The sequence below is a fragment of the Giraffa tippelskirchi genome, chromosome 8 (assembly GCF_054371585.1).
Source record: "Giraffa tippelskirchi isolate mGirTip1 chromosome 8, T2T-mGirTip1v1.2.pri, whole genome shotgun sequence".
In the NCBI taxonomy this organism is placed as follows: Eukaryota; Metazoa; Chordata; class Mammalia; order Artiodactyla; family Giraffidae; genus Giraffa; species Giraffa tippelskirchi.
Window position 1 is genome coordinate 67134250 of NC_137282.1, and position 26962 is coordinate 67161211.

The following is a 26962-nucleotide window of genomic DNA, read 5'->3' on the forward strand; positions in this document are numbered from 1 at the left end:
CACGTGGAGCGTGTGCGCTGAGACTTCAGAAAGAAAGATTCCTTCCTGGGCTGACACAGCACAGAATGGGGCAGAACGAGGCCTGGATGTGCCGTGGTACCCAGGAAAAGGCACTCCCCCTCCTGACTGTTTTGAGACCCCGCATCCAAGTTGGAGGACCGAAAGGAAGACTCGAAGGTCTCCCTCTCTTATAGAAAAGAGTGGCCAACTTTCTGGTCCTCTGTTTCCATTGAGATTCTGTTCAAGTGTCCCAGCTCGGCTTCTGCGGGTGGCTGAGCTTCTAATGGCTCCCTGCGTTCTTGTCTTTTCCTCTCCAAACCTTCCGTCCTTTTCCCCCTTCTGGGGTGGATGGGCGCTGTCATTGCTTCTACCTTCGAGACAGATTGATGAAAAGTCTGGACCATCGACTCCTTTCCTCTCTTTGGTTCCGTGTCTCTCTCTGGCTGTGTCCCTCTCTTTTCCTTTCTCAATTCAGTCTGTGTCTTCCTCTTTCTCTCTCGTGTGTGGACGGATGGATGCTAGGAATGCACGTGTATATGATTAGATGAGGGTTATGTTTTAGGGATAGGTTAGAGGGAGAGAAAGGCTTTAGGTCGGAGTTGGTCATGGGGGAAGGGTCAAGGGTGGTGGTGGTGTTTCTTGGAATCTGAGTGCTGTGCATTCTTCGTCTCTTTCCATATGAACCCCTTCTCAGATACACCACTTGCAAGGAGTCTCTCGTGTTCCGTTTCCTCTCTTTTGCATTTGTGAATGCTTGCTTAGCTTCTCTGTTGTGAAGAGGTTCCATTGGATGGAAACCCATTGGTGTACTTCGTGTACCTCTTTCCCTTACTTGAAGAGACCCATTTCTACCTCCGCCCAGCAAATGGCAAGGAGACTCTGATGTTAAGGAGCCTTTGACCTACGCTTCTTTCTAGCTATCTCATGACATCAGCCTTTAGGGTGAGGTTTTCCCCGATATTGAGGTGGTCTGAGATCAAAACCAATAGCGTTCTTCAGATGTAGCTGTCTGGTTTTCCCATGGACATGTATTGAAGAGGCTTTCTTGTTCCCATTTGGATATTCTCCCCTTCTGTGTCAGAGATGAGTTGAGCATGGATGCTGGGGTCTGTGTCTGGACCCTCAACTTTATTCCATCGATCTGGATCTGTGTGTGTTGTTGTATTCCCAATAGCATACTGTCCGGCTCCTGCTGCTGCTGCTGCGGCTAAGTCACTTCAGTCGTGTCTGACTCTGCGCGACCCCATGGCCTGCAGCCTACCAGGCTCCTCCGTCCAGGGCATTTTCCAGGCAAGAGTACTGGAGTGGGTCGCCATTGCCTTCTCCGATACTCTCCTGAGGATCCTAGTTTGGTCGTCTAATTTCCTTTCACACAACCTTGGATGTCCGTATCGGGGCTTTTTCGTCGGATTGTATTGACAATTTAGGCTCTTTTCTGTTTCCGTACCCCTTTTGCAATTCTTGGTTGGGTGCGAAAATGCATTGGCATTTTGGGAGGAATAGCATCGAAGCTGTGGATTGCCTTGTGGGGCTGGGATATCATTTTCCAAATAGGAATTCTTTCAAGCCCTGAGCACAGCTTCTCTTTCCAGGGATTGGTGTGGGCTTGATCTTCCTTCTTCCATCTCTCGCCGTTTTGTGAGAACAGGTCCTTCCTTCCCTTCTGGGTTAGATGGACCCGTGGGGATCACTTCAGTGAATGGCATTGTCAGTGGGGGTGATAATTCCCTTCTCATTGGAAGACTTTGCTGTGAGTATTAGAAATGCAAGTGATTTCTCTTCCCCTTCCTCCCTGTCCATCTCTCAGAGCCACCGGGAAACAGAGGCCTCACCCAGGGTCACACAGGCCTGAGGAGGTACAACTAGACTGTTGATTCTTCAGGCCCTCAGTGCTGGACATCATCCGGGATACTCTGTGTGTGTCTTCCTCAGTCTGGTGTCCCTTCAGACCTTTCCCTAGTTTTCACAGGCTTGTTGTGTTGGTGTTCTTTGTCTGTTTGGAGACACATCCTTGATAAGCTTTGTGTTTCCACTCATTCGTCTCGCGATGTGTGACCTGTCTTTTGCTTTTGTACTGAGGTCTTTCCCACAGTAGATATCTTTGATTTTGCAAAGTCCACTGTATTCTCCTGGTTTTTTTTGTGGACTGCCTTTTAGTTTTGTGTGTGAAGACTCAAAGCACGTGTCCGGTTTCGGCTCATTGTTCCTCTAGATTTGTGACAAGTTTTCATGGAATGTTTGTCTAGGGATAACTGGAAGTGAACTCGGTGTAAGGTGTCAAGTCTCCATCTTCATTCATGTCATCCCCTGCAGTTTCCAATACCCTGTTCCTGAGTGGTATTGGAGACCTTGAGGGAAGTTTGCTTGCATTGGAGTTTGCGTTTCCACCTTGATTAACTTCACACTGTTCTGCCCTCAGGGACACTGTCAAGGGGGAGTGAGGAGCAGCCTGCACTTCCAGCAGTGACCACACGGTGGGGCGAGTGCTGCTCTCCCCTCTGGGAGCCCCAGGCCACAGGCATCCCAGTGAGGAGCCAGCTCTGTGCTCAGCTGAAAGGAGTTAGTCTCTCAGGAGCCTCTGAGCCCTTCCGTTTGGATCACCCAGGGTGGGCATTTACTGTGACAGAAAAAATTGCCCTGAATTCCATGGACGGAAGAGCCTGGCTGTGTAGAGATCGTGAGTTGCCGTGAATCAGACACAACTGAGGACACAAAAATTCAATAGATTAAAACACTTTTTGGGTGTGGGGGGGAGTAAAAGGGGGTGATGTGGGTTTTTTTGTCTTATAAAATAGCCAAGGGAAATCTAGTTTAAACCTAAATTCACATATATGGGATAGGTATAGCTCTCCGTCACCCTATTAAAAAAACTACTAAACTTTTTTGAAAGTTTATTTTGTAGCTTCCTTGAGCACTTCATTGTGAAGCTTTTTTTTTTTTTTTTCTGTGACTTTGGCCTCATTAAAAAGTACGGTTTGCCTTTACTGGATAATTTTGTTCATTGGTTTCTTAGGGAATCTTGGTAATATTTGAGTTTCCTGGGGAGTATGGTCACATGACCTGGCTCTGGCCAATCGGTGCCTTCCACCTCCTTGGCCACTGTGATTGGCTCCGGACTGGGGCAGTGCCCAGTCGGGGCCCAGGGCCGGGCCTCACGTTAGAAGCCAGGGGAAGAGGAGCTCTCGTCCTGCTGGGGTAGGGGAAGGGGTGGGGCCGGGGGAGGTCAGGCTCCATAAGTGGGAGGGGCGTGAGGTCCGCCTGCGGCAGTTGGTGACCTTCCTGCTCCCCTCAGGGCAGAGCCGCCGGCGTGAGAATGAGGGCGCTGCTGAGCCCAGGGACTGGGATGGCCTGTTGCTGCTGTGGTCCCAGAGCTCCACCCGAGACCTGAGGGAAGCCGTCTGCCCGTGAGTCCTCTCCCGCTTGTCTGTCAGCTTGTTTGAAACATGCTGGGTTTTCTGCCCAGCTGGCTAAGGGGAGTCCCTGGAAACGCAAGGGTGTGGGTTTTGGCAGACTTCAGGGAAGACATGCCAGATGAGCCTGGGAGACTCCAGCTTAATCTGGATTCAGGAGATATCTCCTCGGGCCAGCTAGTAATTGTAGGATAAGCCTAATGAGTCTTCACAGGATGAAGAGAGTAACGTGCCAAGGTAGCAATCGATGTCCTCATTCGAGAGGTTGAAGCTGGTGCTCAGAGAAGCGGGGAACTTGGCCAGAACAAGCAGGTGTGCACCCAGACAGAACCCCCAGATCCGGCCATTGGAGCTCAGGGAGGCCACTGGTGTGGCTTGTCCCTGTGGCAGGGGCCGAGGCATGCAGCCCACCCTGATTCCTGCGGGGGCCTGACTTGGGAAGTGCCATCTGGTAGCTTTGAGACTCACCAAACCAAATTGCACTGGAGAGAGGAAGGACACCTTCCTTCATCCACCCCCCACCCCCGCCGGATTCCCACATACCCTGACCCCTTTCTCTGGATTTCGGAGCCATTTCCAGAGTCCCGCTCATATGACCTCATTCGAAGTGCACTGTGGACGAGCTGCCATCTGCAGCTGCTACCACAGCAGCCAAGGGCTTTAGCTCCCGAGTACCTCCCTTCCTTTGGAACTTGGGGGCCCTCTACTCCCCACTTGCACACCACACACCTTTGCTGAGGATTGTGGGGACCCTCACTCAGTTTGCAGCACGTTGTAGCCATCCCTGTCCTCTCAATACCTCCCTTGAAACTCAGCTTGTGAGCTCCTTTGGAGCAGCGTGGCCCACCTGCAACACTGCAACGGAAGAGACACAGCTGACAGTGAAACAGCAGCTTAGATCTGACGGCCGGAAAGCTCTGTCAAAAGGGACCTCCCTCTTCACACCGTAGAGGCTCTAGGAGCCGCCAGGGTTTCGGAACCAGTGCTGGGGCCAAAAGGACTGCACAGCTGTTTTCCTTCCTGGGGAGGGTTCTGGCTCGAGTGGGAATGGCTCAAGTCTCCTAAGGTTCTGAAAGCCCACTGTGTGCAGATTCACGGTACACAGAGAGCAGAAGGTGGAGTCCTGTCCTGGAGGTGGTCACAGCTCACGGATGAGCCAGGCAGGCAGGCAGGCAGGGCATGAGAACACCTGAGCTGCCTTCATGAGTGAATGGTGTGGGGGCAGAGGAAGAGAAGCCGGTCTGCTCCCTCGTGTGGTGCCCAGGGCAGGTTGTCCCCAGAGGAATCCCTTACGACAGTGAGGACTATCACGGCTGTTTCCCAAGGGGTTCTGTCAGTGCGTGTCTTCCCCGGAGCGGTCAGGCCGTCTCTAAAATACACTGGCCATGGGCATTGCCTCTCCTTGGAACTTCCCATCTGTTTCTCTTTTTTATGGAACAGTGAATTTCTAGAGGGGTTCTGGGCCACAAGGATGTTGGGTCATTTTCTAGCCTTCTGTCATGAAGAACGCTTTCCTGGGCGTTGGGGTGGTTTGTTGTTCCAGCTCCCTTTCTTGGCTTCTTTTGGGAGCTGGTGCAACAAGAGGAGCTCAGCCTCTGCCTTCTGGCTGAGATGGCACCCTTCAAACAGCAATGCCTGCCTGGAGATAATGATGGCATTTGCCAAAAGGGCTTCGTTTGGCACATGGTATCTTGAAAGGACGTACAACGTCCTTTCAGCTATCAAAGGCTAGTTCAAAGGACATAAACATGAGAACTCTCCAGTGGAGTCTTACAGTAGGTGGAGCGTCCGAAAAAAACTCCTTCAGTCATTTCACTGAGAGTCATTGATTGGGGACACCAAGAATATAGGAAGGAATGCAGAAGGAAAAGATGAAACTGTGTTCAGGATCGGGCGGAGGGATGAACAGGGCGTGCTTGCCTTGAATCCAGGCTTTGTTGGGGGGTGGGGCATAAAGATGGAACGGGTCTGAAACTACAAAGTGGTGATGGTAACACAGTATCACCAGAGTTACACAACAGTGTTCCCAAATTGCAACAATGATGAAAAAGTTTACTAATCCCAACTTAACCAACAAAAATACAGGAAACCACGCAAAAAAGAAAACATCACCAGAAAGGTGGAAACAAACCAAATGCAAAGCAGTTCGGGGGAAAGGAACTCCATGTCCCCTGGGGGCAGACCGAGTTGACGGCGTCCACGGTGAGCAGACAGGGATGGAGGCTGCAGAGCCGACCGCTCCCCTGGACGTGGTGTTTCCGGCAAGGGCTCTGGGTCTCTGTCCAGAGCGGGGGCTCGTTCTCCCTGCAGGGGTGGGTGAGTCATCGTGGGCGTCTGGGTGTTGCGCGGGAGCCAGGGCAGGCTCTCCCTGCCGAGGCGGTGACTCCTCCTCTGCCTCGGGTTCTCCTGCCAAAGGCCGAGCAGGTAGAGGTGCACGTGGAGGTGGAGGTTCTGGCTGAGGGGGTGGGACATCAGTGCCTGGGGCTGGGGGTCCTGCAGGCACGGAGATCCGATCTGCCCGGTGTGCTGGCCAGTACCCAGCTGGCCTGGTGTCTCTGCGAGGGCAAGTCTCGGTTCTCCATCTGCCCTCGGTGGATCCCTGGGTCCTGCACCTGGAGCCACCACCTCTGTAGGGACAGGTCTGGGAAGTGGAGCCTGGTTCCAGTTGGAGGCCAGTGCTAGAGCTGTGGGAGAAGCATCGTTTGCCCGCAGGCCAGCCTTGGCATGTGCGTATCCCGGGACAGAAAGCTTCCAAGAGATTCCCAAAGAATACCCAGGGTCGGATGTCTTTTGGGACTGAAGTGTGCAAGATGGGGGGCGGGGGGTGTGAGGCCAGCGCTTGCTGCAGGCCCAGCAGCAGCTTTCGGGGACTCGTCCCTGTGTAGCTCAGCACCCCCTCCGCACACACTCCCGTACACCAGCCCCAGCGTCCTCACCTCTGTGCTCTGGCGTGCTGGGCTCCAGGTCCTCCTGCTGCCTCAGAGGCCGGGGTTCTCGGGACTCTGGGTCGGAGCCGGGTGTGCTGAGCTCCGTGGCAGCCTCAGACTGGGCCGCCGGGTGTATCCTGGGCGGTGTCTCGGCAGCAGGCCTTCCCCGCCTCCGCTTCGCCCCCGGTGGGGCTGATGCCTCCGTGGGCACGCTCACCTGGAGCCTGCACTGGGCCTCACGGGCGGGGGGGTGGTGCTCCGACCCCTCCCTCCGGGAGCTGGATGGGGTGTCCCCGTCCTCGGCCTCATCACGTGGGAAGCTCTGCAACGACAGTGACCGTCAGCCAGCCATGCTGGGAGTTTTCCGAGCTGGGCCTGGCCAGTGGAGCCGCTGCTTCGGCCTGCTCGAACTTCTCTGCCCAGAAGGGTCAGAGACGTGTGTCTGCTCAGATCCCCACCCGGGAGGAAAGAGACCCACCTGAGGGTGTGAGGTCAGCCTGGGCGGCCGGCCCTGCCCGCACTCTCCCCATCCCGCCCAGCATGCTCTCCCCTGGGGTGTGGACACAACTTGTCCGCAGGCTTCTGACCCCACATCCACCTGGGCTTCCTTGAGGGAGACACACCCCGAGAAACCCGCATCCACACACACAGGCAAAGGACCCGGTGTTTCCGGGTGGCATGGGAGAGGTGGCCTGGCCCGGCCTGGGGCTCCCCGTGTTACCTTTCTGTTTCTCCGGGCAAAGGGCCAGAGGCGTCTCGGGGGTGCCCTGAGCCAACGTCGACAGGGTGCCCACGCACACTGCCTGTGAGCTCTCCTGAGGCCCCGGCCTCTGGGCAGGGGCAAACAGCAGAACATCTCGGCAGCAAGTGATCTGGCTGGGGGCTCCTCTCCGCTCTCGAGGCCTGGATACCCGGGTTGCGGGTTCTGTTGGGTTCTGTTGCCGGCAGGTGACATCATTTCCTGGGGTTCGTGCTGAGGTCCCTTCCCCAAAACTTCCCAAGGGAATCTCTGGGTTTCTGACTGCTCGACCACCACCCTTAAGCCATGTGCAGGCACAGTGACACCCACCCAGCCCAGCCGACAGCCCTGGGGAGGCCTGGGTGCAGCCAGGGCCTGAGCTCCGAGGGCCCCGCTGCTCTCAGACCAGGCTCCTTCTTCTCATAAGTGGTGTGGCCCTGGACAAGCATATGCCCCTCAGGGTTTCCCCAGTCTCTCCATCTGCAGAGTGGCGGTCATTCTCCCATCTGCTTCCTAGGTCTGTCGGCCTACGAGCAGCTCCATGCCTTTCCACCTGGGGCCGATATCACGTGGAGCGTGTGCGCTGAGACTTCAGAAAGAAAGATTCCTTCCTGGGCTGACACAGCACAGAATGGGGCAGAACGAGGCCTGGATGTGCCGTGGTACCCAGGAAAAGGCACTCCCCCTCCTGACTGTTTTGAGACCCCGCATCCAAGTTGGAGGACCGAAAGGAAGACTCGAAGGTCTCCCTCTCTTATAGAAAAGAGTGGCCAACTTTCTGGTCCTCTGTTTCCATTGAGATTCTGTTCAAGTGTCCCAGCTCGGCTTCTGCGGGTGGCTGAGCTTCTAATGGCTCCCTGCGTTCTTGTCTTTTCCTCTCCAAACCTTCCGTCCTTTTCCCCCTTCTGGGGTGGATGGGCGCTGTCATTGCTTCTACCTTCGAGACAGATTGATGAAAAGTCTGGACCATCGACTCCTTTCCTCTCTTTGGTTCCGTGTCTCTCTCTGGCTGTGTCCCTCTCTTTTCCTTTCTCAATTCAGTCTGTGTCTTCCTCTTTCTCTCTCGTGTGTGGACGGATGGATGCTAGGAATGCACGTGTATATGATTAGATGAGGGTTATGTTTTAGGGATAGGTTAGAGGGAGAGAAAGGCTTTAGGTCGGAGTTGGTCATGGGGGAAGGGTCAAGGGTGGTGGTGGTGTTTCTTGGAATCTGAGTGCTGTGCATTCTTCGTCTCTTTCCATATGAACCCCTTCTCAGATACACCACTTGCAAGGAGTCTCTCGTGTTCCGTTTCCTCTCTTTTGCATTTGTGAATGCTTGCTTAGCTTCTCTGTTGTGAAGAGGTTCCATTGGATGGAAACCCATTGGTGTACTTCGTGTACCTCTTTCCCTTACTTGAAGAGACCCATTTCTACCTCCGCCCAGCAAATGGCAAGGAGACTCTGATGTTAAGGAGCCTTTGACCTACGCTTCTTTCTAGCTATCTCATGACATCAGCCTTTAGGGTGAGGTTTTCCCCGATATTGAGGTGGTCTGAGATCAAAACCAATAGCGTTCTTCAGATGTAGCTGTCTGGTTTTCCCATGGACATGTATTGAAGAGGCTTTCTTGTTCCCATTTGGATATTCTCCCCTTCTGTGTCAGAGATGAGTTGAGCATGGATGCTGGGGTCTGTGTCTGGACCCTCAACTTTATTCCATCGATCTGGATCTGTGTGTGTTGTTGTATTCCCAATAGCATACTGTCCGGCTCCTGCTGCTGCTGCTGCGGCTAAGTCACTTCAGTCGTGTCTGACTCTGCGCGACCCCATGGCCTGCAGCCTACCAGGCTCCTCCGTCCAGGGCATTTTCCAGGCAAGAGTACTGGAGTGGGTCGCCATTGCCTTCTCCGATACTCTCCTGAGGATCCTAGTTTGGTCGTCTGATTTCCTTTCACACAACCTTGGATGTCCGTATCGGGGCTTTTTCGTCGGATTGTATTGACAATTTAGGCTCTTTTCTGTTTCCGTACCCCTTTTGCAATTCTTGGTTGGGTGCGAAAATGCATTGGCATTTTGGGAGGAATAGCATCGAAGCTGTGGATTGCCTTGTGGGGCTGGGATATCATTTTCCAAATAGGAATTCTTTCAAGCCCTGAGCACAGCTTCTCTTTCCAGGGATTGGTGTGGGCTTGATCTTCCTTCTTCCATCTCTCGCCGTTTTGTGAGAACAGGTCCTTCCTTCCCTTCTGGGTTAGATGGACCCGTGGGGATCACTTCAGTGAATGGCATTGTCAGTGGGGGTGATAATTCCCTTCTCATTGGAAGACTTTGCTGTGAGTATTAGAAATGCAAGTGATTTCTCTTCCCCTTCCTCCCTGTCCATCTCTCAGAGCCACCGGGAAACAGAGGCCTCACCCAGGGTCACACAGGCCTGAGGAGGTACAACTAGACTGTTGATTCTTCAGGCCCTCAGTGCTGGACATCATCCGGGATACTCTGTGTGTGTCTTCCTCAGTCTGGTGTCCCTTCAGACCTTTCCCTAGTTTTCACAGGCTTGTTGTGTTGGTGTTCTTTGTCTGTTTGGAGACACATCCTTGATAAGCTTTGTGTTTCCACTCATTCGTCTCGCGATGTGTGACCTGTCTTTTGCTTTTGTACTGAGGTCTTTCCCACAGTAGATATCTTTGATTTTGCAAAGTCCACTGTATTCTCCTGGTTTTTTTTGTGGACTGCCTTTTAGTTTTGTGTGTGAAGACTCAAAGCACGTGTCCGGTTTCGGCTCATTGTTCCTCTAGATTTGTGACAAGTTTTCATGGAATGTTTGTCTAGGGATAACTGGAAGTGAACTCGGTGTAAGGTGTCAAGTCTCCATCTTCATTCATGTCATCCCCTGCAGTTTCCAATACCCTGTTCCTGAGTGGTATTGGAGACCTTGAGGGAAGTTTGCTTGCATTGGAGTTTGCGTTTCCACCTTGATTAACTTCACACTGTTCTGCCCTCAGGGACACTGTCAAGGGGGAGTGAGGAGCAGCCTGCACTTCCAGCAGTGACCACACGGTGGGGCGAGTGCTGCTCTCCCCTCTGGGAGCCCCAGGCCACAGGCATCCCAGTGAGGAGCCAGCTCTGTGCTCAGCTGAAAGGAGTTAGTCTCTCAGGAGCCTCTGAGCCCTTCCGTTTGGATCACCCAGGGTGGGCATTTACTGTGACAGAAAAAATTGCCCTGAATTCCATGGACGGAAGAGCCTGGCTGTGTAGAGATCGTGAGTTGCCGTGAATCAGACACAACTGAGGACACAAAAATTCAATAGATTAAAACACTTTTTGGGTGTGGGGGGGAGTAAAAGGGGGTGATGTGGGTTTTTTTGTCTTATAAAATAGCCAAGGGAAATCTAGTTTAAACCTAAATTCACATATATGGGATAGGTATAGCTCTCCGTCACCCTATTAAAAAAACTACTAAACTTTTTTGAAAGTTTATTTTGTAGCTTCCTTGAGCACTTCATTGTGAAGCTTTTTTTTTTTTTTTTTCTGTGACTTTGGCCTCATTAAAAAGTACGGTTTGCCTTTACTGGATAATTTTGTTCATTGGTTTCTTAGGGAATCTTGGTAATATTTGAGTTTCCTGGGGAGTATGGTCACATGACCTGGCCCTGGCCAATCGGTGCCTTCCACCTCCTTGGCCACTGTGATTGGCTCCGGACTGGGGCAGTGCCCAGTCGGGGCCCAGGGCCGGGCCTCACGTTAGAAGCCAGGGGAAGAGGAGCTCTCGTCCTGCTGGGGTAGGGGAAGGGGTGGGGCCGGGGGAGGTCAGGCTCCATAAGTGGGAGGGGCGTGAGGTCCGCCTGCGGCAGTTGGTGACCTTCCTGCTCCCCTCAGGGCAGAGCCGCCGGCGTGAGAATGAGGGCGCTGCTGAGCCCAGGGACTGGGATGGCCTGTTGCTGCTGTGGTCCCAGAGCTCCACCCGAGACCTGAGGGAAGCCGTCTGCCCGTGAGTCCTCTCCCGCTTGTCTGTCAGCTTGTTTGAAACATGCTGGGTTTTCTGCCCAGCTGGCTAAGGGGAGTCCCTGGAAACGCAAGGGTGTGGGTTTTGGCAGACTTCAGGGAAGACATGCCAGATGAGCCTGGGAGACTCCAGCTTAATCTGGATTCAGGAGATATCTCCTCGGGCCAGCTAGTAATTGTAGGATAAGCCTAATGAGTCTTCACAGGATGAAGAGAGTAACGTGCCAAGGTAGCAATCGATGTCCTCATTCGAGAGGTTGAAGCTGGTGCTCAGAGAAGCGGGGAACTTGGCCAGAACAAGCAGGTGTGCACCCAGACAGAACCCCCAGATCCGGCCATTGGAGCTCAGGGAGGCCACTGGTGTGGCTTGTCCCTGTGGCAGGGGCCGAGGCATGCAGCCCACCCTGATTCCTGCGGGGGCCTGACTTGGGAAGTGCCATCTGGTAGCTTTGAGACTCACCAAACCAAATTGCACTGGAGAGAGGAAGGACACCTTCCTTCATCCACCCCCCACCCCCGCCGGATTCCCACATACCCTGACCCCTTTCTCTGGATTTCGGAGCCATTTCCAGAGTCCCGCTCATATGACCTCATTCGAAGTGCACTGTGGACGAGCTGCCATCTGCAGCTGCTACCACAGCAGCCAAGGGCTTTAGCTCCCGAGTACCTCCCTTCCTTTGGAACTTGGGGGCCCTCTACTCCCCACTTGCACACCACACACCTTTGCTGAGGATTGTGGGGACCCTCACTCAGTTTGCAGCACGTTGTAGCCATCCCTGTCCTCTCAATACCTCCCTTGAAACTCAGCTTGTGAGCTCCTTTGGAGCAGCGTGGCCCACCTGCAACACTGCAACGGAAGAGACACAGCTGACAGTGAAACAGCAGCTTAGATCTGACGGCCGGAAAGCTCTGTCAAAAGGGACCTCCCTCTTCACACCGTAGAGGCTCTAGGAGCCGCCAGGGTTTCGGAACCAGTGCTGGGGCCAAAAGGACTGCACAGCTGTTTTCCTTCCTGGGGAGGGTTCTGGCTCGAGTGGGAATGGCTCAAGTCTCCTAAGGTTCTGAAAGCCCACTGTGTGCAGATTCACGGTACACAGAGAGCAGAAGGTGGAGTCCTGTCCTGGAGGTGGTCACAGCTCACGGATGAGCCAGGCAGGCAGGCAGGCAGGGCATGAGAACACCTGAGCTGCCTTCATGAGTGAATGGTGTGGGGGCAGAGGAAGAGAAGCCGGTCTGCTCCCTCGTGTGGTGCCCAGGGCAGGTTGTCCCCAGAGGAATCCCTTACGACAGTGAGGACTATCACGGCTGTTTCCCAAGGGGTTCTGTCAGTGCGTGTCTTCCCCGGAGCGGTCAGGCCGTCTCTAAAATACACTGGCCATGGGCATTGCCTCTCCTTGGAACTTCCCATCTGTTTCTCTTTTTTATGGAACAGTGAATTTCTAGAGGGGTTCTGGGCCACAAGGATGTTGGGTCATTTTCTAGCCTTCTGTCATGAAGAACGCTTTCCTGGGCGTTGGGGTGGTTTGTTGTTCCAGCTCCCTTTCTTGGCTTCTTTTGGGAGCTGGTGCAACAAGAGGAGCTCAGCCTCTGCCTTCTGGCTGAGATGGCACCCTTCAAACAGCAATGCCTGCCTGGAGATAATGATGGCATTTGCCAAAAGGGCTTCGTTTGGCACATGGTATCTTGAAAGGACGTACAACGTCCTTTCAGCTATCAAAGGCTAGTTCAAAGGACATAAACATGAGAACTCTCCAGTGGAGTCTTACAGTAGGTGGAGCGTCCGAAAAAAACTCCTTCAGTCATTTCACTGAGAGTCATTGATTGGGGACACCAAGAATATAGGAAGGAATGCAGAAGGAAAAGATGAAACTGTGTTCAGGATCGGGCGGAGGGATGAACAGGGCGTGCTTGCCTTGAATCCAGGCTTTGTTGGGGGGTGGGGCATAAAGATGGAACGGGTCTGAAACTACAAAGTGGTGATGGTAACACAGTATCACCAGAGTTACACAACAGTGTTCCCAAATTGCAACAATGATGAAAAAGTTTACTAATCCCAACTTAACCAACAAAAATACAGGAAACCACGCAAAAAAGAAAACATCACCAGAAAGGTGGAAACAAACCAAATGCAAAGCAGTTCGGGGGAAAGGAACTCCATGTCCCCTGGGGGCAGACCGAGTTGACGGCGTCCACGGTGAGCAGACAGGGATGGAGGCTGCAGAGCCGACCGCTCCCCTGGACGTGGTGTTTCCGGCAAGGGCTCTGGGTCTCTGTCCAGAGCGGGGGCTCGTTCTCCCTGCAGGGGTGGGTGAGTCATCGTGGGCGTCTGGGTGTTGCGCGGGAGCCAGGGCAGGCTCTCCCTGCCGAGGCGGTGACTCCTCCTCTGCCTCGGGTTCTCCTGCCAAAGGCCGAGCAGGTAGAGGTGCACGTGGAGGTGGAGGTTCTGGCTGAGGGGGTGGGACATCAGTGCCTGGGGCTGGGGGTCCTGCAGGCACGGAGATCCGATCTGCCCGGTGTGCTGGCCAGTACCCAGCTGGCCTGGTGTCTCTGCGAGGGCAAGTCTCGGTTCTCCATCTGCCCTCGGTGGATCCCTGGGTCCTGCACCTGGAGCCACCACCTCTGTAGGGACAGGTCTGGGAAGTGGAGCCTGGTTCCAGTTGGAGGCCAGTGCTAGAGCTGTGGGAGAAGCATCGTTTGCCCGCAGGCCAGCCTTGGCATGTGCGTATCCCGGGACAGAAAGCTTCCAAGAGATTCCCAAAGAATACCCAGGGTCGGATGTCTTTTGGGACTGAAGTGTGCAAGATGGGGGGCGGGGGGTGTGAGGCCAGCGCTTGCTGCAGGCCCAGCAGCAGCTTTCGGGGACTCGTCCCTGTGTAGCTCAGCACCCCCTCCGCACACACTCCCGTACACCAGCCCCAGCGTCCTCACCTCTGTGCTCTGGCGTGCTGGGCTCCAGGTCCTCCTGCTGCCTCAGAGGCCGGGGTTCTCGGGACTCTGGGTCGGAGCCGGGTGTGCTGAGCTCCGTGGCAGCCTCAGACTGGGCCGCCGGGTGTATCCTGGGCGGTGTCTCGGCAGCAGGCCTTCCCCGCCTCCGCTTCGCCCCCGGTGGGGCTGATGCCTCCGTGGGCACGCTCACCTGGAGCCTGCACTGGGCCTCACGGGCGGGGGGGTGGTGCTCCGACCCCTCCCTCCGGGAGCTGGATGGGGTGTCCCCGTCCTCGGCCTCATCACGTGGGAAGCTCTGCAACGACAGTGACCGTCAGCCAGCCATGCTGGGAGTTTTCCGAGCTGGGCCTGGCCAGTGGAGCCGCTGCTTCGGCCTGCTCGAACTTCTCTGCCCAGAAGGGTCAGAGACGTGTGTCTGCTCAGATCCCCACCCGGGAGGAAAGAGACCCACCTGAGGGTGTGAGGTCAGCCTGGGCGGCCGGCCCTGCCCGCACTCTCCCCATCCCGCCCAGCATGCTCTCCCCTGGGGTGTGGACACAACTTGTCCGCAGGCTTCTGACCCCACATCCACCTGGGCTTCCTTGAGGGAGACACACCCCGAGAAACCCGCATCCACACACACAGGCAAAGGACCCGGTGTTTCCGGGTGGCATGGGAGAGGTGGCCTGGCCCGGCCTGGGGCTCCCCGTGTTACCTTTCTGTTTCTCCGGGCAAAGGGCCAGAGGCGTCTCGGGGGTGCCCTGAGCCAACGTCGACAGGGTGCCCACGCACACTGCCTGTGAGCTCTCCTGAGGCCCCGGCCTCTGGGCAGGGGCAAACAGCAGAACATCTCGGCAGCAAGTGATCTGGCTGGGGGCTCCTCTCCGCTCTCGAGGCCTGGATACCCGGGTTGCGGGTTCTGTTGGGTTCTGTTGCCGGCAGGTGACATCATTTCCTGGGGTTCGTGCTGAGGTCCCTTCCCCAAAACTTCCCAAGGGAATCTCTGGGTTTCTGACTGCTCGACCACCACCCTTAAGCCATGTGCAGGCACAGTGACACCCACCCAGCCCAGCCGACAGCCCTGGGGAGGCCTGGGTGCAGCCAGGGCCTGAGCTCCGAGGGCCCCGCTGCTCTCAGACCAGGCTCCTTCTTCTCATAAGTGGTGTGGCCCTGGACAAGCATATGCCCCTCAGGGTTTCCCCAGTCTCTCCATCTGCAGAGTGGCGGTCATTCTCCCATCTGCTTCCTAGGTCTGTCGGCCTACGAGCAGCTCCATGCCTTTCCACCTGGGGCCGATATCACGTGGAGCGTGTGCGCTGAGACTTCAGAAAGAAAGATTCCTTCCTGGGCTGACACAGCACAGAATGGGGCAGAACGAGGCCTGGATGTGCCGTGGTACCCAGGAAAAGGCACTCCCCCTCCTGACTGTTTTGAGACCCCGCATCCAAGTTGGAGGACCGAAAGGAAGACTCGAAGGTCTCCCTCTCTTATAGAAAAGAGTGGCCAACTTTCTGGTCCTCTGTTTCCATTGAGATTCTGTTCAAGTGTCCCAGCTCGGCTTCTGCGGGTGGCTGAGCTTCTAATGGCTCCCTGCGTTCTTGTCTTTTCCTCTCCAAACCTTCCGTCCTTTTCCCCCTTCTGGGGTGGATGGGCGCTGTCATTGCTTCTACCTTCGAGACAGATTGATGAAAAGTCTGGACCATCGACTCCTTTCCTCTCTTTGGTTCCGTGTCTCTCTCTGGCTGTGTCCCTCTCTTTTCCTTTCTCAATTCAGTCTGTGTCTTCCTCTTTCTCTCTCGTGTGTGGACGGATGGATGCTAGGAATGCACGTGTATATGATTAGATGAGGGTTATGTTTTAGGGATAGGTTAGAGGGAGAGAAAGGCTTTAGGTCGGAGTTGGTCATGGGGGAAGGGTCAAGGGTGGTGGTGGTGTTTCTTGGAATCTGAGTGCTGTGCATTCTTCGTCTCTTTCCATATGAACCCCTTCTCAGATACACCACTTGCAAGGAGTCTCTCGTGTTCCGTTTCCTCTCTTTTGCATTTGTGAATGCTTGCTTAGCTTCTCTGTTGTGAAGAGGTTCCATTGGATGGAAACCCATTGGTGTACTTCGTGTACCTCTTTCCCTTACTTGAAGAGACCCATTTCTACCTCCGCCCAGCAAATGGCAAGGAGACTCTGATGTTAAGGAGCCTTTGACCTACGCTTCTTTCTAGCTATCTCATGACATCAGCCTTTAGGGTGAGGTTTTCCCCGATATTGAGGTGGTCTGAGATCAAAACCAATAGCGTTCTTCAGATGTAGCTGTCTGGTTTTCCCATGGACATGTATTGAAGAGGCTTTCTTGTTCCCATTTGGATATTCTCCCCTTCTGTGTCAGAGATGAGTTGAGCATGGATGCTGGGGTCTGTGTCTGGACCCTCAACTTTATTCCATCGATCTGGATCTGTGTGTGTTGTTGTATTCCCAATAGCATACTGTCCGGCTCCTGCTGCTGCTGCTGCGGCTAAGTCACTTCAGTCGTGTCTGACTCTGCGCGACCCCATGGCCTGCAGCCTACCAGGCTCCTCCGTCCAGGGCATTTTCCAGGCAAGAGTACTGGAGTGGGTCGCCATTGCCTTCTCCGATACTCTCCTGAGGATCCTAGTTTGGTCGTCTAATTTCCTTTCACACAACCTTGGATGTCCGTATCGGGGCTTTTTCGTCGGATTGTATTGACAATTTAGGCTCTTTTCTGTTTCCGTACCCCTTTTGCAATTCTTGGTTGGGTGCGAAAATGCATTGGCATTTTGGGAGGAATAGCATCGAAGCTGTGGATTGCCTTGTGGGGCTGGGATATCATTTTCCAAATAGGAATTCTTTCAAGCCCTGAGCACAGCTTCTCTTTCCAGGGATTGGTGTGGGCTTGATCTTCCTTCTTCCATCTCTCGCCGTTTTGTGAGAACAGGTCCTTCCTTCCCTTCTGGGTTAGATGGACCCGTGGGGATCACTTCAGTGAATGGCATTGTCAGTGGGGGTGATAATTCCCTTCTCATTGGAAGACTTTGCTGTGAGTATTAGAAATGCAAGTGATTTCTCTTCCCCTTCCTCCCTGTCCATCTCTCAGAGCCACCGGGAAACAGAGGCCTCACCCAGGGTCACACAGGCCTGAGGAGGTACAACTAGACTGTTGATTCTTCAGGCCCTCAGTGCTGGACATCATCCGGGATACTCTGTGTGTGTCTTCCTCAGTCTGGTGTCCCTTCAGACCTTTCCCTAGTTTTCACAGGCTTGTTGTGTTGGTGTTCTTTGTCTGTTTGGAGACACATCCTTGATAAGCTTTGTGTTTCCACTCATTCGTCTCGCGATGTGTGACCTGTCTTTTGCTTTTGTACTGAGGTCTTTCCCACAGTAGATATCTTTGATTTTGCAAAGTCCACTGTATTCTCCTGGTTTTTTTTGTGGACTGCCTTTTAGTTTTGTGTGTGAAGACTCAAAGCACGTGTCCGGTTTCGGCTCATTGTTCCTCTAGATTTGTGACAAGTTTTCATGGAATGTTTGTCTAGGGATAACTGGAAGTGAACTCGGTGTAAGGTGTCAAGTCTCCATCTTCATTCATGTCATCCCCTGCAGTTTCCAATACCCTGTTCCTGAGTGGTATTGGAGACCTTGAGGGAAGTTTGCTTGCATTGGAGTTTGCGTTTCCACCTTGATTAACTTCACACTGTTCTGCCCTCAGGGACACTGTCAAGGGGGAGTGAGGAGCAGCCTGCACTTCCAGCAGTGACCACACGGTGGGGCGAGTGCTGCTCTCCCCTCTGGGAGCCCCAGGCCACAGGCATCCCAGTGAGGAGCCAGCTCTGTGCTCAGCTGAAAGGAGTTAGTCTCTCAGGAGCCTCTGAGCCCTTCCGTTTGGATCACCCAGGGTGGGCATTTACTGTGACAGAAAAAATTGCCCTGAATTCCATGGACGGAAGAGCCTGGCTGTGTAGAGATCGTGAGTTGCCGTGAATCAGACACAACTGAGGACACAAAAATTCAATAGATTAAAACACTTTTTGGGTGTGGGGGGGAGTAAAAGGGGGTGATGTGGGTTTTTTTGTCTTATAAAATAGCCAAGGGAAATCTAGTTTAAACCTAAATTCACATATATGGGATAGGTATAGCTCTCCGTCACCCTATTAAAAAAACTACTAAACTTTTTTGAAAGTTTATTTTGTAGCTTCCTTGAGCACTTCATTGTGAAGCTTTTTTTTTTTTTTTTTCTGTGACTTTGGCCTCATTAAAAAGTACGGTTTGCCTTTACTGGATAATTTTGTTCATTGGTTTCTTAGGGAATCTTGGTAATATTTGAGTTTCCTGGGGAGTATGGTCACATGACCTGGCCCTGGCCAATCGGTGCCTTCCACCTCCTTGGCCACTGTGATTGGCTCCGGACTGGGGCAGTGCCCAGTCGGGGCCCAGGGCCGGGCCTCACGTTAGAAGCCAGGGGAAGAGGAGCTCTCGTCCTGCTGGGGTAGGGGAAGGGGTGGGGCCGGGGGAGGTCAGGCTCCATAAGTGGGAGGGGCGTGAGGTCCGCCTGCGGCAGTTGGTGACCTTCCTGCTCCCCTCAGGGCAGAGCCGCCGGCGTGAGAATGAGGGCGCTGCTGAGCCCAGGGACTGGGATGGCCTGTTGCTGCTGTGGTCCCAGAGCTCCACCCGAGACCTGAGGGAAGCCGTCTGCCCGTGAGTCCTCTCCCGCTTGTCTGTCAGCTTGTTTGAAACATGCTGGGTTTTCTGCCCAGCTGGCTAAGGGGAGTCCCTGGAAACGCAAGGGTGTGGGTTTTGGCAGACTTCAGGGAAGACATGCCAGATGAGCCTGGGAGACTCCAGCTTAATCTGGATTCAGGAGATATCTCCTCGGGCCAGCTAGTAATTGTAGGATAAGCCTAATGAGTCTTCACAGGATGAAGAGAGTAACGTGCCAAGGTAGCAATCGATGTCCTCATTCGAGAGGTTGAAGCTGGTGCTCAGAGAAGCGGGGAACTTGGCCAGAACAAGCAGGTGTGCACCCAGACAGAACCCCCAGATCCGGCCATTGGAGCTCAGGGAGGCCACTGGTGTGGCTTGTCCCTGTGGCAGGGGCCGAGGCATGCAGCCCACCCTGATTCCTGCGGGGGCCTGACTTGGGAAGTGCCATCTGGTAGCTTTGAGACTCACCAAACCAAATTGCACTGGAGAGAGGAAGGACACCTTCCTTCATCCACCCCCCACCCCCGCCGGATTCCCACATACCCTGACCCCTTTCTCTGGATTTCGGAGCCATTTCCAGAGTCCCGCTCATATGACCTCATTCGAAGTGCACTGTGGACGAGCTGCCATCTGCAGCTGCTACCACAGCAGCCAAGGGCTTTAGCTCCCGAGTACCTCCCTTCCTTTGGAACTTGGGGGCCCTCTACTCCCCACTTGCACACCACACACCTTTGCTGAGGATTGTGGGGACCCTCACTCAGTTTGCAGCACGTTGTAGCCATCCCTGTCCTCTCAATACCTCCCTTGAAACTCAGCTTGTGAGCTCCTTTGGAGCAGCGTGGCCCACCTGCAACACTGCAACGGAAGAGACACAGCTGACAGTGAAACAGCAGCTTAGATCTGACGGCCGGAAAGCTCTGTCAAAAGGGACCTCCCTCTTCACACCGTAGAGGCTCTAGGAGCCGCCAGGGTTTCGGAACCAGTGCTGGGGCCAAAAGGACTGCACAGCTGTTTTCCTTCCTGGGGAGGGTTCTGGCTCGAGTGGGAATGGCTCAAGTCTCCTAAGGTTCTGAAAGCCCACTGTGTGCAGATTCACGGTACACAGAGAGCAGAAGGTGGAGTCCTGTCCTGGAGGTGGTCACAGCTCACGGATGAGCCAGGCAGGCAGGCAGGCAGGGCATGAGAACACCTGAGCTGCCTTCATGAGTGAATGGTGTGGGGGCAGAGGAAGAGAAGCCGGTCTGCTCCCTCGTGTGGTGCCCAGGGCAGGTTGTCCCCAGAGGAATCCCTTACGACAGTGAGGACTATCACGGCTGTTTCCCAAGGGGTTCTGTCAGTGCGTGTCTTCCCCGGAGCGGTCAGGCCGTCTCTAAAATACACTGGCCATGGGCATTGCCTCTCCTTGGAACTTCCCATCTGTTTCTCTTTTTTATGGAACAGTGAATTTCTAGAGGGGTTCTGGGCCACAAGGATGTTGGGTCATTTTCTAGCCTTCTGTCATGAAGAACGCTTTCCTGGGCGTTGGGGTGGTTTGTTGTTCCAGCTCCCTTTCTTGGCTTCTTTTGGGAGCTGGTGCAACAAGAGGAGCTCAGCCTCTGCCTTCTGGCTGAGATGGCACCCTTCAAACAGCAATGCCTGCCTGGAGATAATGATGGCATTTGCCAAAAGGGCTTCGTTTGGCACATGGTATCTTGAAAGGACGTACAACGTCCTTTCAGCTATCAAAGGCTAGTTCAAAGGACATAAACATGAGAACTCTCCAGTGGAGTCTTACAGTAGGTGGAGCGTCCGAAAAAAACTCCTTCAGTCATTTCACTGAGAGTCATTGATTGGGGACACCAAGAATATAGGAAGGAATGCAGAAGGAAAAGATGAAACTGTGTTCAGGATCGGGCGGAGGGATGAACAGGGCGTGCTTGCCTTGAATCCAGGCTTTGTTGGGGGGTGGGGCATAAAGATGGAACGGGTCTGAAACTACAAAGTGGTGATGGTAACACAGTATCACCAGAGTTACACAACAGTGTTCCCAAATTGCAACAATGATGAAAAAGTTTACTAATCCCAACTTAACCAACAAAAATACAGGAAACCACGCAAAAAAGAAAACATCACCAGAAAGGTGGAAACAAACCAAATGCAAAGCAGTTCGGGGGAAAGGAACTCCATGTCCCCTGGGGGCAGACCGAGTTGACGGCGTCCACGGTGAGCAGACAGGGATGGAGGCTGCAGAGCCGACCGCTCCCCTGGACGTGGTGTTTCCGGCAAGGGCTCTGGGTCTCTGTCCAGAGCGGGGGCTCGTTCTCCCTGCAGGGGTGGGTGAGTCATCGTGGGCGTCTGGGTGTTGCGCGGGAGCCAGGGCAGGCTCTCCCTGCCGAGGCGGTGACTCCTCCTCTGCCTCGGGTTCTCCTGCCAAAGGCCGAGCAGGTAGAGGTGCACGTGGAGGTGGAGGTTCTGGCTGAGGGGGTGGGACATCAGTGCCTGGGGCTGGGGGTCCTGCAGGCACGGAGATCCGATCTGCCCGGTGTGCTGGCCAGTACCCAGCTGGCCTGGTGTCTCTGCGAGGGCAAGTCTCGGTTCTCCATCTGCCCTCGGTGGATCCCTGGGTCCTGCACCTGGAGCCACCACCTCTGTAGGGACAGGTCTGGGAAGTGGAGCCTGGTTCCAGTTGGAGGCCAGTGCTAGAGCTGTGGGAGAAGCATCGTTTGCCCGCAGGCCAGCCTTGGCATGTGCGTATCCCGGGACAGAAAGCTTCCAAGAGATTCCCAAAGAATACCCAGGGTCGGCTGTCTTTTGGGACTGAAGTGTGCAAGATGGGGGGCGGGGGGTGTGAGGCCAGCGCTTGCTGCAGGCCCAGCAGCAGCTTTCGGGGACTCGTCCCTGTGTAGCTCAGCACCCTCTCCGCACACACTCCCGTACACCAGCCCCAGCGTCCTCACCTCTGTGCTCTGGCGTGCTGGGCTCCAGGTCCTCCTGCTGCCTCAGAGGCCGGGGTTCTCGGGACTCTGGGTCGGAGCCGGGTGTGCTGAGCTCCGTGGCAGCCTCAGACTGGGCCGCCGGGTGTATCCTGGGCGGTGTCTCGGCAGCAGGCCTTCCCCGCCTCCGCTTCGCCCCCGGTGGGGCTGATGCCTCCGTGGGCACGCTCACCTGGAGCCTGCACTGGGCCTCACGGGCGGGGGGGTGGTGCTCCGACCCCTCCCTCCGGGAGCTGGATGGGGTGTCCCCGTCCTCGGCCTCATCACGTGGGAAGCTCTGCAACGACAGTGACCGTCAGCCAGCCATGCTGGGAGTTTTCCGAGCTGGGCCTGGCCAGTGGAGCCGCTGCTTCGGCCTGCTCGAACTTCTCTGCCCAGAAGGGTCAGAGACGTGTGTCTGCTCAGATCCCCACCCGGGAGGAAAGAGACCCACCTGAGGGTGTGAGGTCAGCCTGGGCGGCCGGCCCTGCCCGCACTCTCCCCATCCCGCCCAGCATGCTCTCCCCTGGGGTGTGGACACAACTTGTCCGCAGGCTTCTGACCCCACATCCACCTGGGCTTCCTTGAGGGAGACACACCCCGAGAAACCCGCATCCACACACACAGGCAAAGGACCCGGTGTTTCCGGGTGGCATGGGAGAGGTGGCCTGGCCCGGCCTGGGGCTCCCCGTGTTACCTTTCTGTTTCTCCGGGCAAAGGGCCAGAGGCGTCTCGGGGGTGCCCTGAGCCAACGTCGACAGGGTGCCCACGCACACTGCCTGTGAGCTCTCCTGAGGCCCCGGCCTCTGGGCAGGGGCAAACAGCAGAACATCTCGGCAGCAAGTGATCTGGCTGGGGGCTCCTCTCCGCTCTCGAGGCCTGGATACCCGGGTTGCGGGTTCTGTTGGGTTCTGTTGCCGGCAGGTGACATCATTTCCTGGGGTTCGTGCTGAGGTCCCTTCCCCAAAACTTCCCAAGCGAATCCCTGGGTTTCTGACTGCTCGACCACCACCCTTAAGCCATGTGCAGGCACAGTGACACCCACCCAGCCCAGCCGACAGCCCTGGGGAGGCCTGGGTGCAGCCAGGGCCTGAGCTCCGAGGGCCCCGCTGCTCTCAGACCAGGCTCCTTCTTCTCATAAGTGGTGTGGCCCTGGACAAGCATATGCCCCTCAGGGTTTCCCCAGTCTCTCCATCTGCAGAGTGGCGGTCATTCTCCCATCTGCTTCCTAGGTCTGTCGGCCTACGAGCAGCTCCATGCCTTTCCACCTGGGGCCGATATCACGTGGAGCGTGTGTGCTGAGACTTCAGAAAGAAAGATTCCTTCCTGGGCTGACACAGCACAGAATGGGGCAGAACGAGGCCTGGATGTGCCGTGGTACCCAGGAAAAGGCACTCCCCCTCCTGACTGTTTTGAGACCCCGCATCCAAGTTGGAGGACCGAAAGGAAGACTCGAAGGTCTCCCTCTCTTATAGAAAAGAGTGGCCAACTTTCTGGTCCTCTGTTTCCATTGAGATTCTGTTCAAGTGTCCCAGCTCGGCTTCTGCGGGTGGCTGAGCTTCTAATGGCTCCCTGCGTTCTTGTCTTTTCCTCTCCAAACCTTCCGTCCTTTTCCCCCTTCTGGGGTGGATGGGCGCTGTCATTGCTTCTACCTTCGAGACAGATTGATGAAAAGTCTGGACCATCGACTCCTTTCCTCTCTTTGGTTCCGTGTCTCTCTCTGGCTGTGTCCCTCTCTTTTCCTTTCTCAATTCAGTCTGTGTCTTCCTCTTTCTCTCTCGTGTGTGGACGGATGGATGCTAGGAATGCACGTGTATATGATTAGATGAGGGTTATGTTTTAGGGATAGGTTAGAGGGAGAGAAAGGCTTTAGGTCGGAGTTGGTCATGGGGGAAGGGTCAAGGGTGGTGGTGGTGTTTCTTGGAATCTGAGTGCTGTGCATTCTTCGTCTCTTTCCATATGAACCCCTTCTCAGATACACCACTTGCAAGGAGTCTCTCGTGTTCCGTTTCCTCTCTTTTGCATTTGTGAATGCTTGCTTAGCTTCTCTGTTGTGAAGAGGTTCCATTGGATGGAAACCCATTGGTGTACTTCGTGTACCTCTTTCCCTTACTTGAAGAGACCCATTTCTACCTCCGCCCAGCAAATGGCAAGGAGACTCTGATGTTAAGGAGCCTTTGACCTACGCTTCTTTCTAGCTATCTCATGACATCAGCCTTTAGGGTGAGGTTTTCCCCGATATTGAGGTGGTCTGAGATCAAAACCAATAGCGTTCTTCAGATGTAGCTGTCTGGTTTTCCCATGGACATGTATTGAAGAGGCTTTCTTGTTCCCATTTGGATATTCTCCCCTTCTGTGTCAGAGATGAGTTGAGCATGGATGCTGGGGTCTGTGTCTGGACCCTCAACTTTATTCCATCGATCTGGATCTGTGTGTGTTGTTGTATTCCCAATAGCATACTGTCCGGCTCCTGCTGCTGCTGCTGCGGCTAAGTCACTTCAGTCGTGTCTGACTCTGCGCGACCCCATGGCCTGCAGCCTACCAGGCTCCTCCGTCCAGGGCATTTTCCAGGCAAGAGTACTGGAGTGGGTCGCCATTGCCTTCTCCGATACTCTCCTGAGGATCCTAGTTTGGTCGTCTAATTTCCTTTCACACAACCTTGGATGTCCGTATCGGGGCTTTTTCGTCGGATTGTATTGACAATTTAGGCTCTTTTCTGTTTCCGTACCCCTTTTGCAATTCTTGGTTGGGTGCGAAAATGCATTGGCATTTTGGGAGGAATAGCATCGAAGCTGTGGATTGCCTTGTGGGGCTGGGATATCATTTTCCAAATAGGAATTCTTTCAAGCCCTGAGCACAGCTTCTCTTTCCAGGGATTGGTGTGGGCTTGATCTTCCTTCTTCCATCTCTCGCCGTTTTGTGAGAACAGGTCCTTCCTTCCCTTCTGGGTTAGATGGACCCGTGGGGATCACTTCAGTGAATGGCATTGTCAGTGGGGGTGATAATTCCCTTCTCATTGGAAGACTTTGCTGTGAGTATTAGAAATGCAAGTGATTTCTCTTCCCCTTCCTCCCTGTCCATCTCTCAGAGCCACCGGGAAACAGAGGCCTCACCCAGGGTCACACAGGCCTGAGGAGGTACAACTAGACTGTTGATTCTTCAGGCCCTCAGTGCTGGACATCATCCGGGATACTCTGTGTGTGTCTTCCTCAGTCTGGTGTCCCTTCAGACCTTTCCCTAGTTTTCACAGGCTTGTTGTGTTGGTGTTCTTTGTCTGTTTGGAGACACATCCTTGATAAGCTTTGTGTTTCCACTCATTCGTCTCGCGATGTGTGACCTGTCTTTTGCTTTTGTACTGAGGTCTTTCCCACAGTAGATATCTTTGATTTTGCAAAGTCCACTGTATTCTCCTGGTTTTTTTTGTGGACTGCCTTTTAGTTTTGTGTGTGAAGACTCAAAGCACGTGTCCGGTTTCGGCTCATTGTTCCTCTAGATTTGTGACAAGTTTTCATGGAGTGTTTGTCTAGGGATAACTGGAAGTGAACTCGGTGTAAGGTGTCAAGTCTCCATCTTCATTCATGTCATCCCCTGCAGTTTCCAATACCCTGTTCCTGAGTGGTATTGGAGACCTTGAGGGAAGTTTGCTTGCATTGGAGTTTGCGTTTCCACCTTGATTAACTTCACACTGTTCTGCCCTCAGGGACACTGTCAAGGGGGAGTGAGGAGCAGCCTGCACTTCCAGCAGTGACCACACGGTGGGGCGAGTGCTGCTCTCCCCTCTGGGAGCCCCAGGCCACAGGCATCCCAGTGAGGAGCCAGCTCTGTGCTCAGCTGAAAGGAGTTAGTCTCTCAGGAGCCTCTGAGCCCTTCCGTTTGGATCACCCAGGGTGGGCATTTACTGTGACAGAAAAAATTGCCCTGAATTCCATGGACGGAAGAGCCTGGCTGTGTAGAGATCGTGAGTTGCCGTGAATCAGACACAACTGAGGACACAAAAATTCAATAGATTAAAACACTTTTTGGGTGTGGGGGGGAGTAAAAGGGGGTGATGTGGGTTTTTTTGTCTTATAAAATAGCCAAGGGAAATCTAGTTTAAACCTAAATTCACATATATGGGATAGGTATAGCTCTCCGTCACCCTATTAAAAAAACTACTAAACTTTTTTGAAAGTTTATTTTGTAGCTTCCTTGAGCACTTCATTGTGAAGCTTTTTTTTTTTTTTTTCTGTGACTTTGGCCTCATTAAAAAGTACGGTTTGCCTTTACTGGATAATTTTGTTCATTGGTTTCTTAGGGAATCTTGGTAATATTTGAGTTTCCTGGGGAGTATGGTCACATGACCTGGCCCTGGCCAATCGGTGCCTTCCACCTCCTTGGCCACTGTGATTGGCTCCGGACTGGGGCAGTGCCCAGTCGGGGCCCAGGGCCGGGCCTCACGTTAGAAGCCAGGGGAAGAGGAGCTCTCGTCCTGCTGGGGTAGGGGAAGGGGTGGGGCCGGGGGAGGTCAGGCTCCATAAGTGGGAGGGGCGTGAGGTCCGCCTGCGGCAGTTGGTGACCTTCCTGCTCCCCTCAGGGCAGAGCCGCCGGCGTGAGAATGAGGGCGCTGCTGAGCCCAGGGACTGGGATGGCCTGTTGCTGCTGTGGTCCCAGAGCTCCACCCGAGACCTGAGGGAAGCCGTCTGCCCGTGAGTCCTCTCCCGCTTGTCTGTCAGCTTGTTTGAAACATGCTGGGTTTTCTGCCCAGCTGGCTAAGGGGAGTCCCTGGAAACGCAAGGGTGTGGGTTTTGGCAGACTTCAGGGAAGACATGCCAGATGAGCCTGGGAGACTCCAGCTTAATCTGGATTCAGGAGATATCTCCTCGGGCCAGCTAGTAATTGTAGGATAAGCCTAATGAGTCTTCACAGGATGAAGAGAGTAACGTGCCAAGGTAGCAATCGATGTCCTCATTCGAGAGGTTGAAGCTGGTGCTCAGAGAAGCGGGGAACTTGGCCAGAACAAGCAGGTGTGCACCCAGACAGAACCCCCAGATCCGGCCATTGGAGCTCAGGGAGGCCACTGGTGTGGCTTGTCCCTGTGGCAGGGGCCGAGGCATGCAGCCCACCCTGATTCCTGCGGGGGCCTGACTTGGGAAGTGCCATCTGGTAGCTTTGAGACTCACCAAACCAAATTGCACTGGAGAGAGGAAGGACACCTTCCTTCATCCACCCCCCACCCCCGCCGGATTCCCACATACCCTGACCCCTTTCTCTGGATTTCGGAGCCATTTCCAGAGTCCCGCTCATATGACCTCATTCGAAGTGCACTGTGGACGAGC

General features: G+C 54.3%; 3 protein-coding genes across 3 annotated transcripts; all 3 read right to left on the bottom strand.

Moving 5' to 3' along the window:
• Positions 1–5441: 5441 nt before the first annotated feature.
• LOC145517236 (uncharacterized) lies at positions 5442–7251 on the bottom strand. The gene is made up of 3 exons (XM_081519507.1): positions 7059–7251; positions 6347–6659; positions 5442–6094 (listed from the first exon to the last, which is right to left on the bottom strand). The coding sequence occupies exons 1-3, from the start codon at positions 7191–7193 to the stop codon at positions 5466–5468; spliced, it is 1077 nt and encodes a 358-aa protein (XP_081375633.1). The 5' UTR covers positions 7194–7251; the 3' UTR covers positions 5442–5465.
• A 5836-nt stretch (positions 7252–13087) lies between these two features.
• On the bottom strand, positions 13088–14894 carry LOC145517251 (uncharacterized). The gene is made up of 3 exons (XM_081519524.1): positions 14702–14894; positions 13990–14302; positions 13088–13737 (listed from the first exon to the last, which is right to left on the bottom strand). Exons 1-3 carry the CDS (start codon positions 14834–14836, stop codon positions 13109–13111), a joined length of 1077 nt encoding a protein of 358 aa, XP_081375650.1. The 5' UTR covers positions 14837–14894; the 3' UTR covers positions 13088–13108.
• A 5838-nt stretch (positions 14895–20732) lies between these two features.
• LOC145517178 (uncharacterized) lies at positions 20733–22685 on the bottom strand. The gene is made up of 3 exons (XM_081519442.1): positions 22345–22685; positions 21633–21945; positions 20733–21380 (listed from the first exon to the last, which is right to left on the bottom strand). Exons 1-3 carry the CDS (start codon positions 22579–22581, stop codon positions 20752–20754), a joined length of 1179 nt encoding a protein of 392 aa, XP_081375568.1. The 5' UTR covers positions 22582–22685; the 3' UTR covers positions 20733–20751.
• Between the last annotated feature and the right edge of the window lie 4277 nt (positions 22686–26962).

Bases quoted from the DNA above. Each gene is read 5' to 3' on its own strand.
- LOC145517236 (XM_081519507.1), bottom strand. From the start codon at position 7,193: ATGTTCTGCTGTTTGCCCCTGCCCAGAGGCCGGGGCCTCAGGAGAGCT. The intron at 6,660-7,058 runs GTAACACGGGGA...CTGTCGTTGCAG, and splicing joins TTGCCCGGAGAAACAGAAAG to AGCTTCCCACGTGATGAGGC. The intron at 6,095-6,346 runs GTGAGGACGCTG...CTTCTCCCACAG, and splicing joins CAGCACGCCAGAGCACAGAG to CTCTAGCACTGGCCTCCAAC.
- LOC145517251 (XM_081519524.1), bottom strand. From the start codon at position 14,836: ATGTTCTGCTGTTTGCCCCTGCCCAGAGGCCGGGGCCTCAGGAGAGCT. The intron at 14,303-14,701 runs GTAACACGGGGA...CTGTCGTTGCAG, and splicing joins TTGCCCGGAGAAACAGAAAG to AGCTTCCCACGTGATGAGGC. The intron at 13,738-13,989 runs GTGAGGACGCTG...CTTCTCCCACAG, and splicing joins CAGCACGCCAGAGCACAGAG to CTCTAGCACTGGCCTCCAAC.
- LOC145517178 (XM_081519442.1), bottom strand. From the start codon at position 22,581: ATGATGTCACCTGCCGGCAACAGAACCCAACAGAACCCGCAACCCGGG. The intron at 21,946-22,344 runs GTAACACGGGGA...CTGTCGTTGCAG, and splicing joins TTGCCCGGAGAAACAGAAAG to AGCTTCCCACGTGATGAGGC. The intron at 21,381-21,632 runs GTGAGGACGCTG...CTTCTCCCACAG, and splicing joins CAGCACGCCAGAGCACAGAG to CTCTAGCACTGGCCTCCAAC.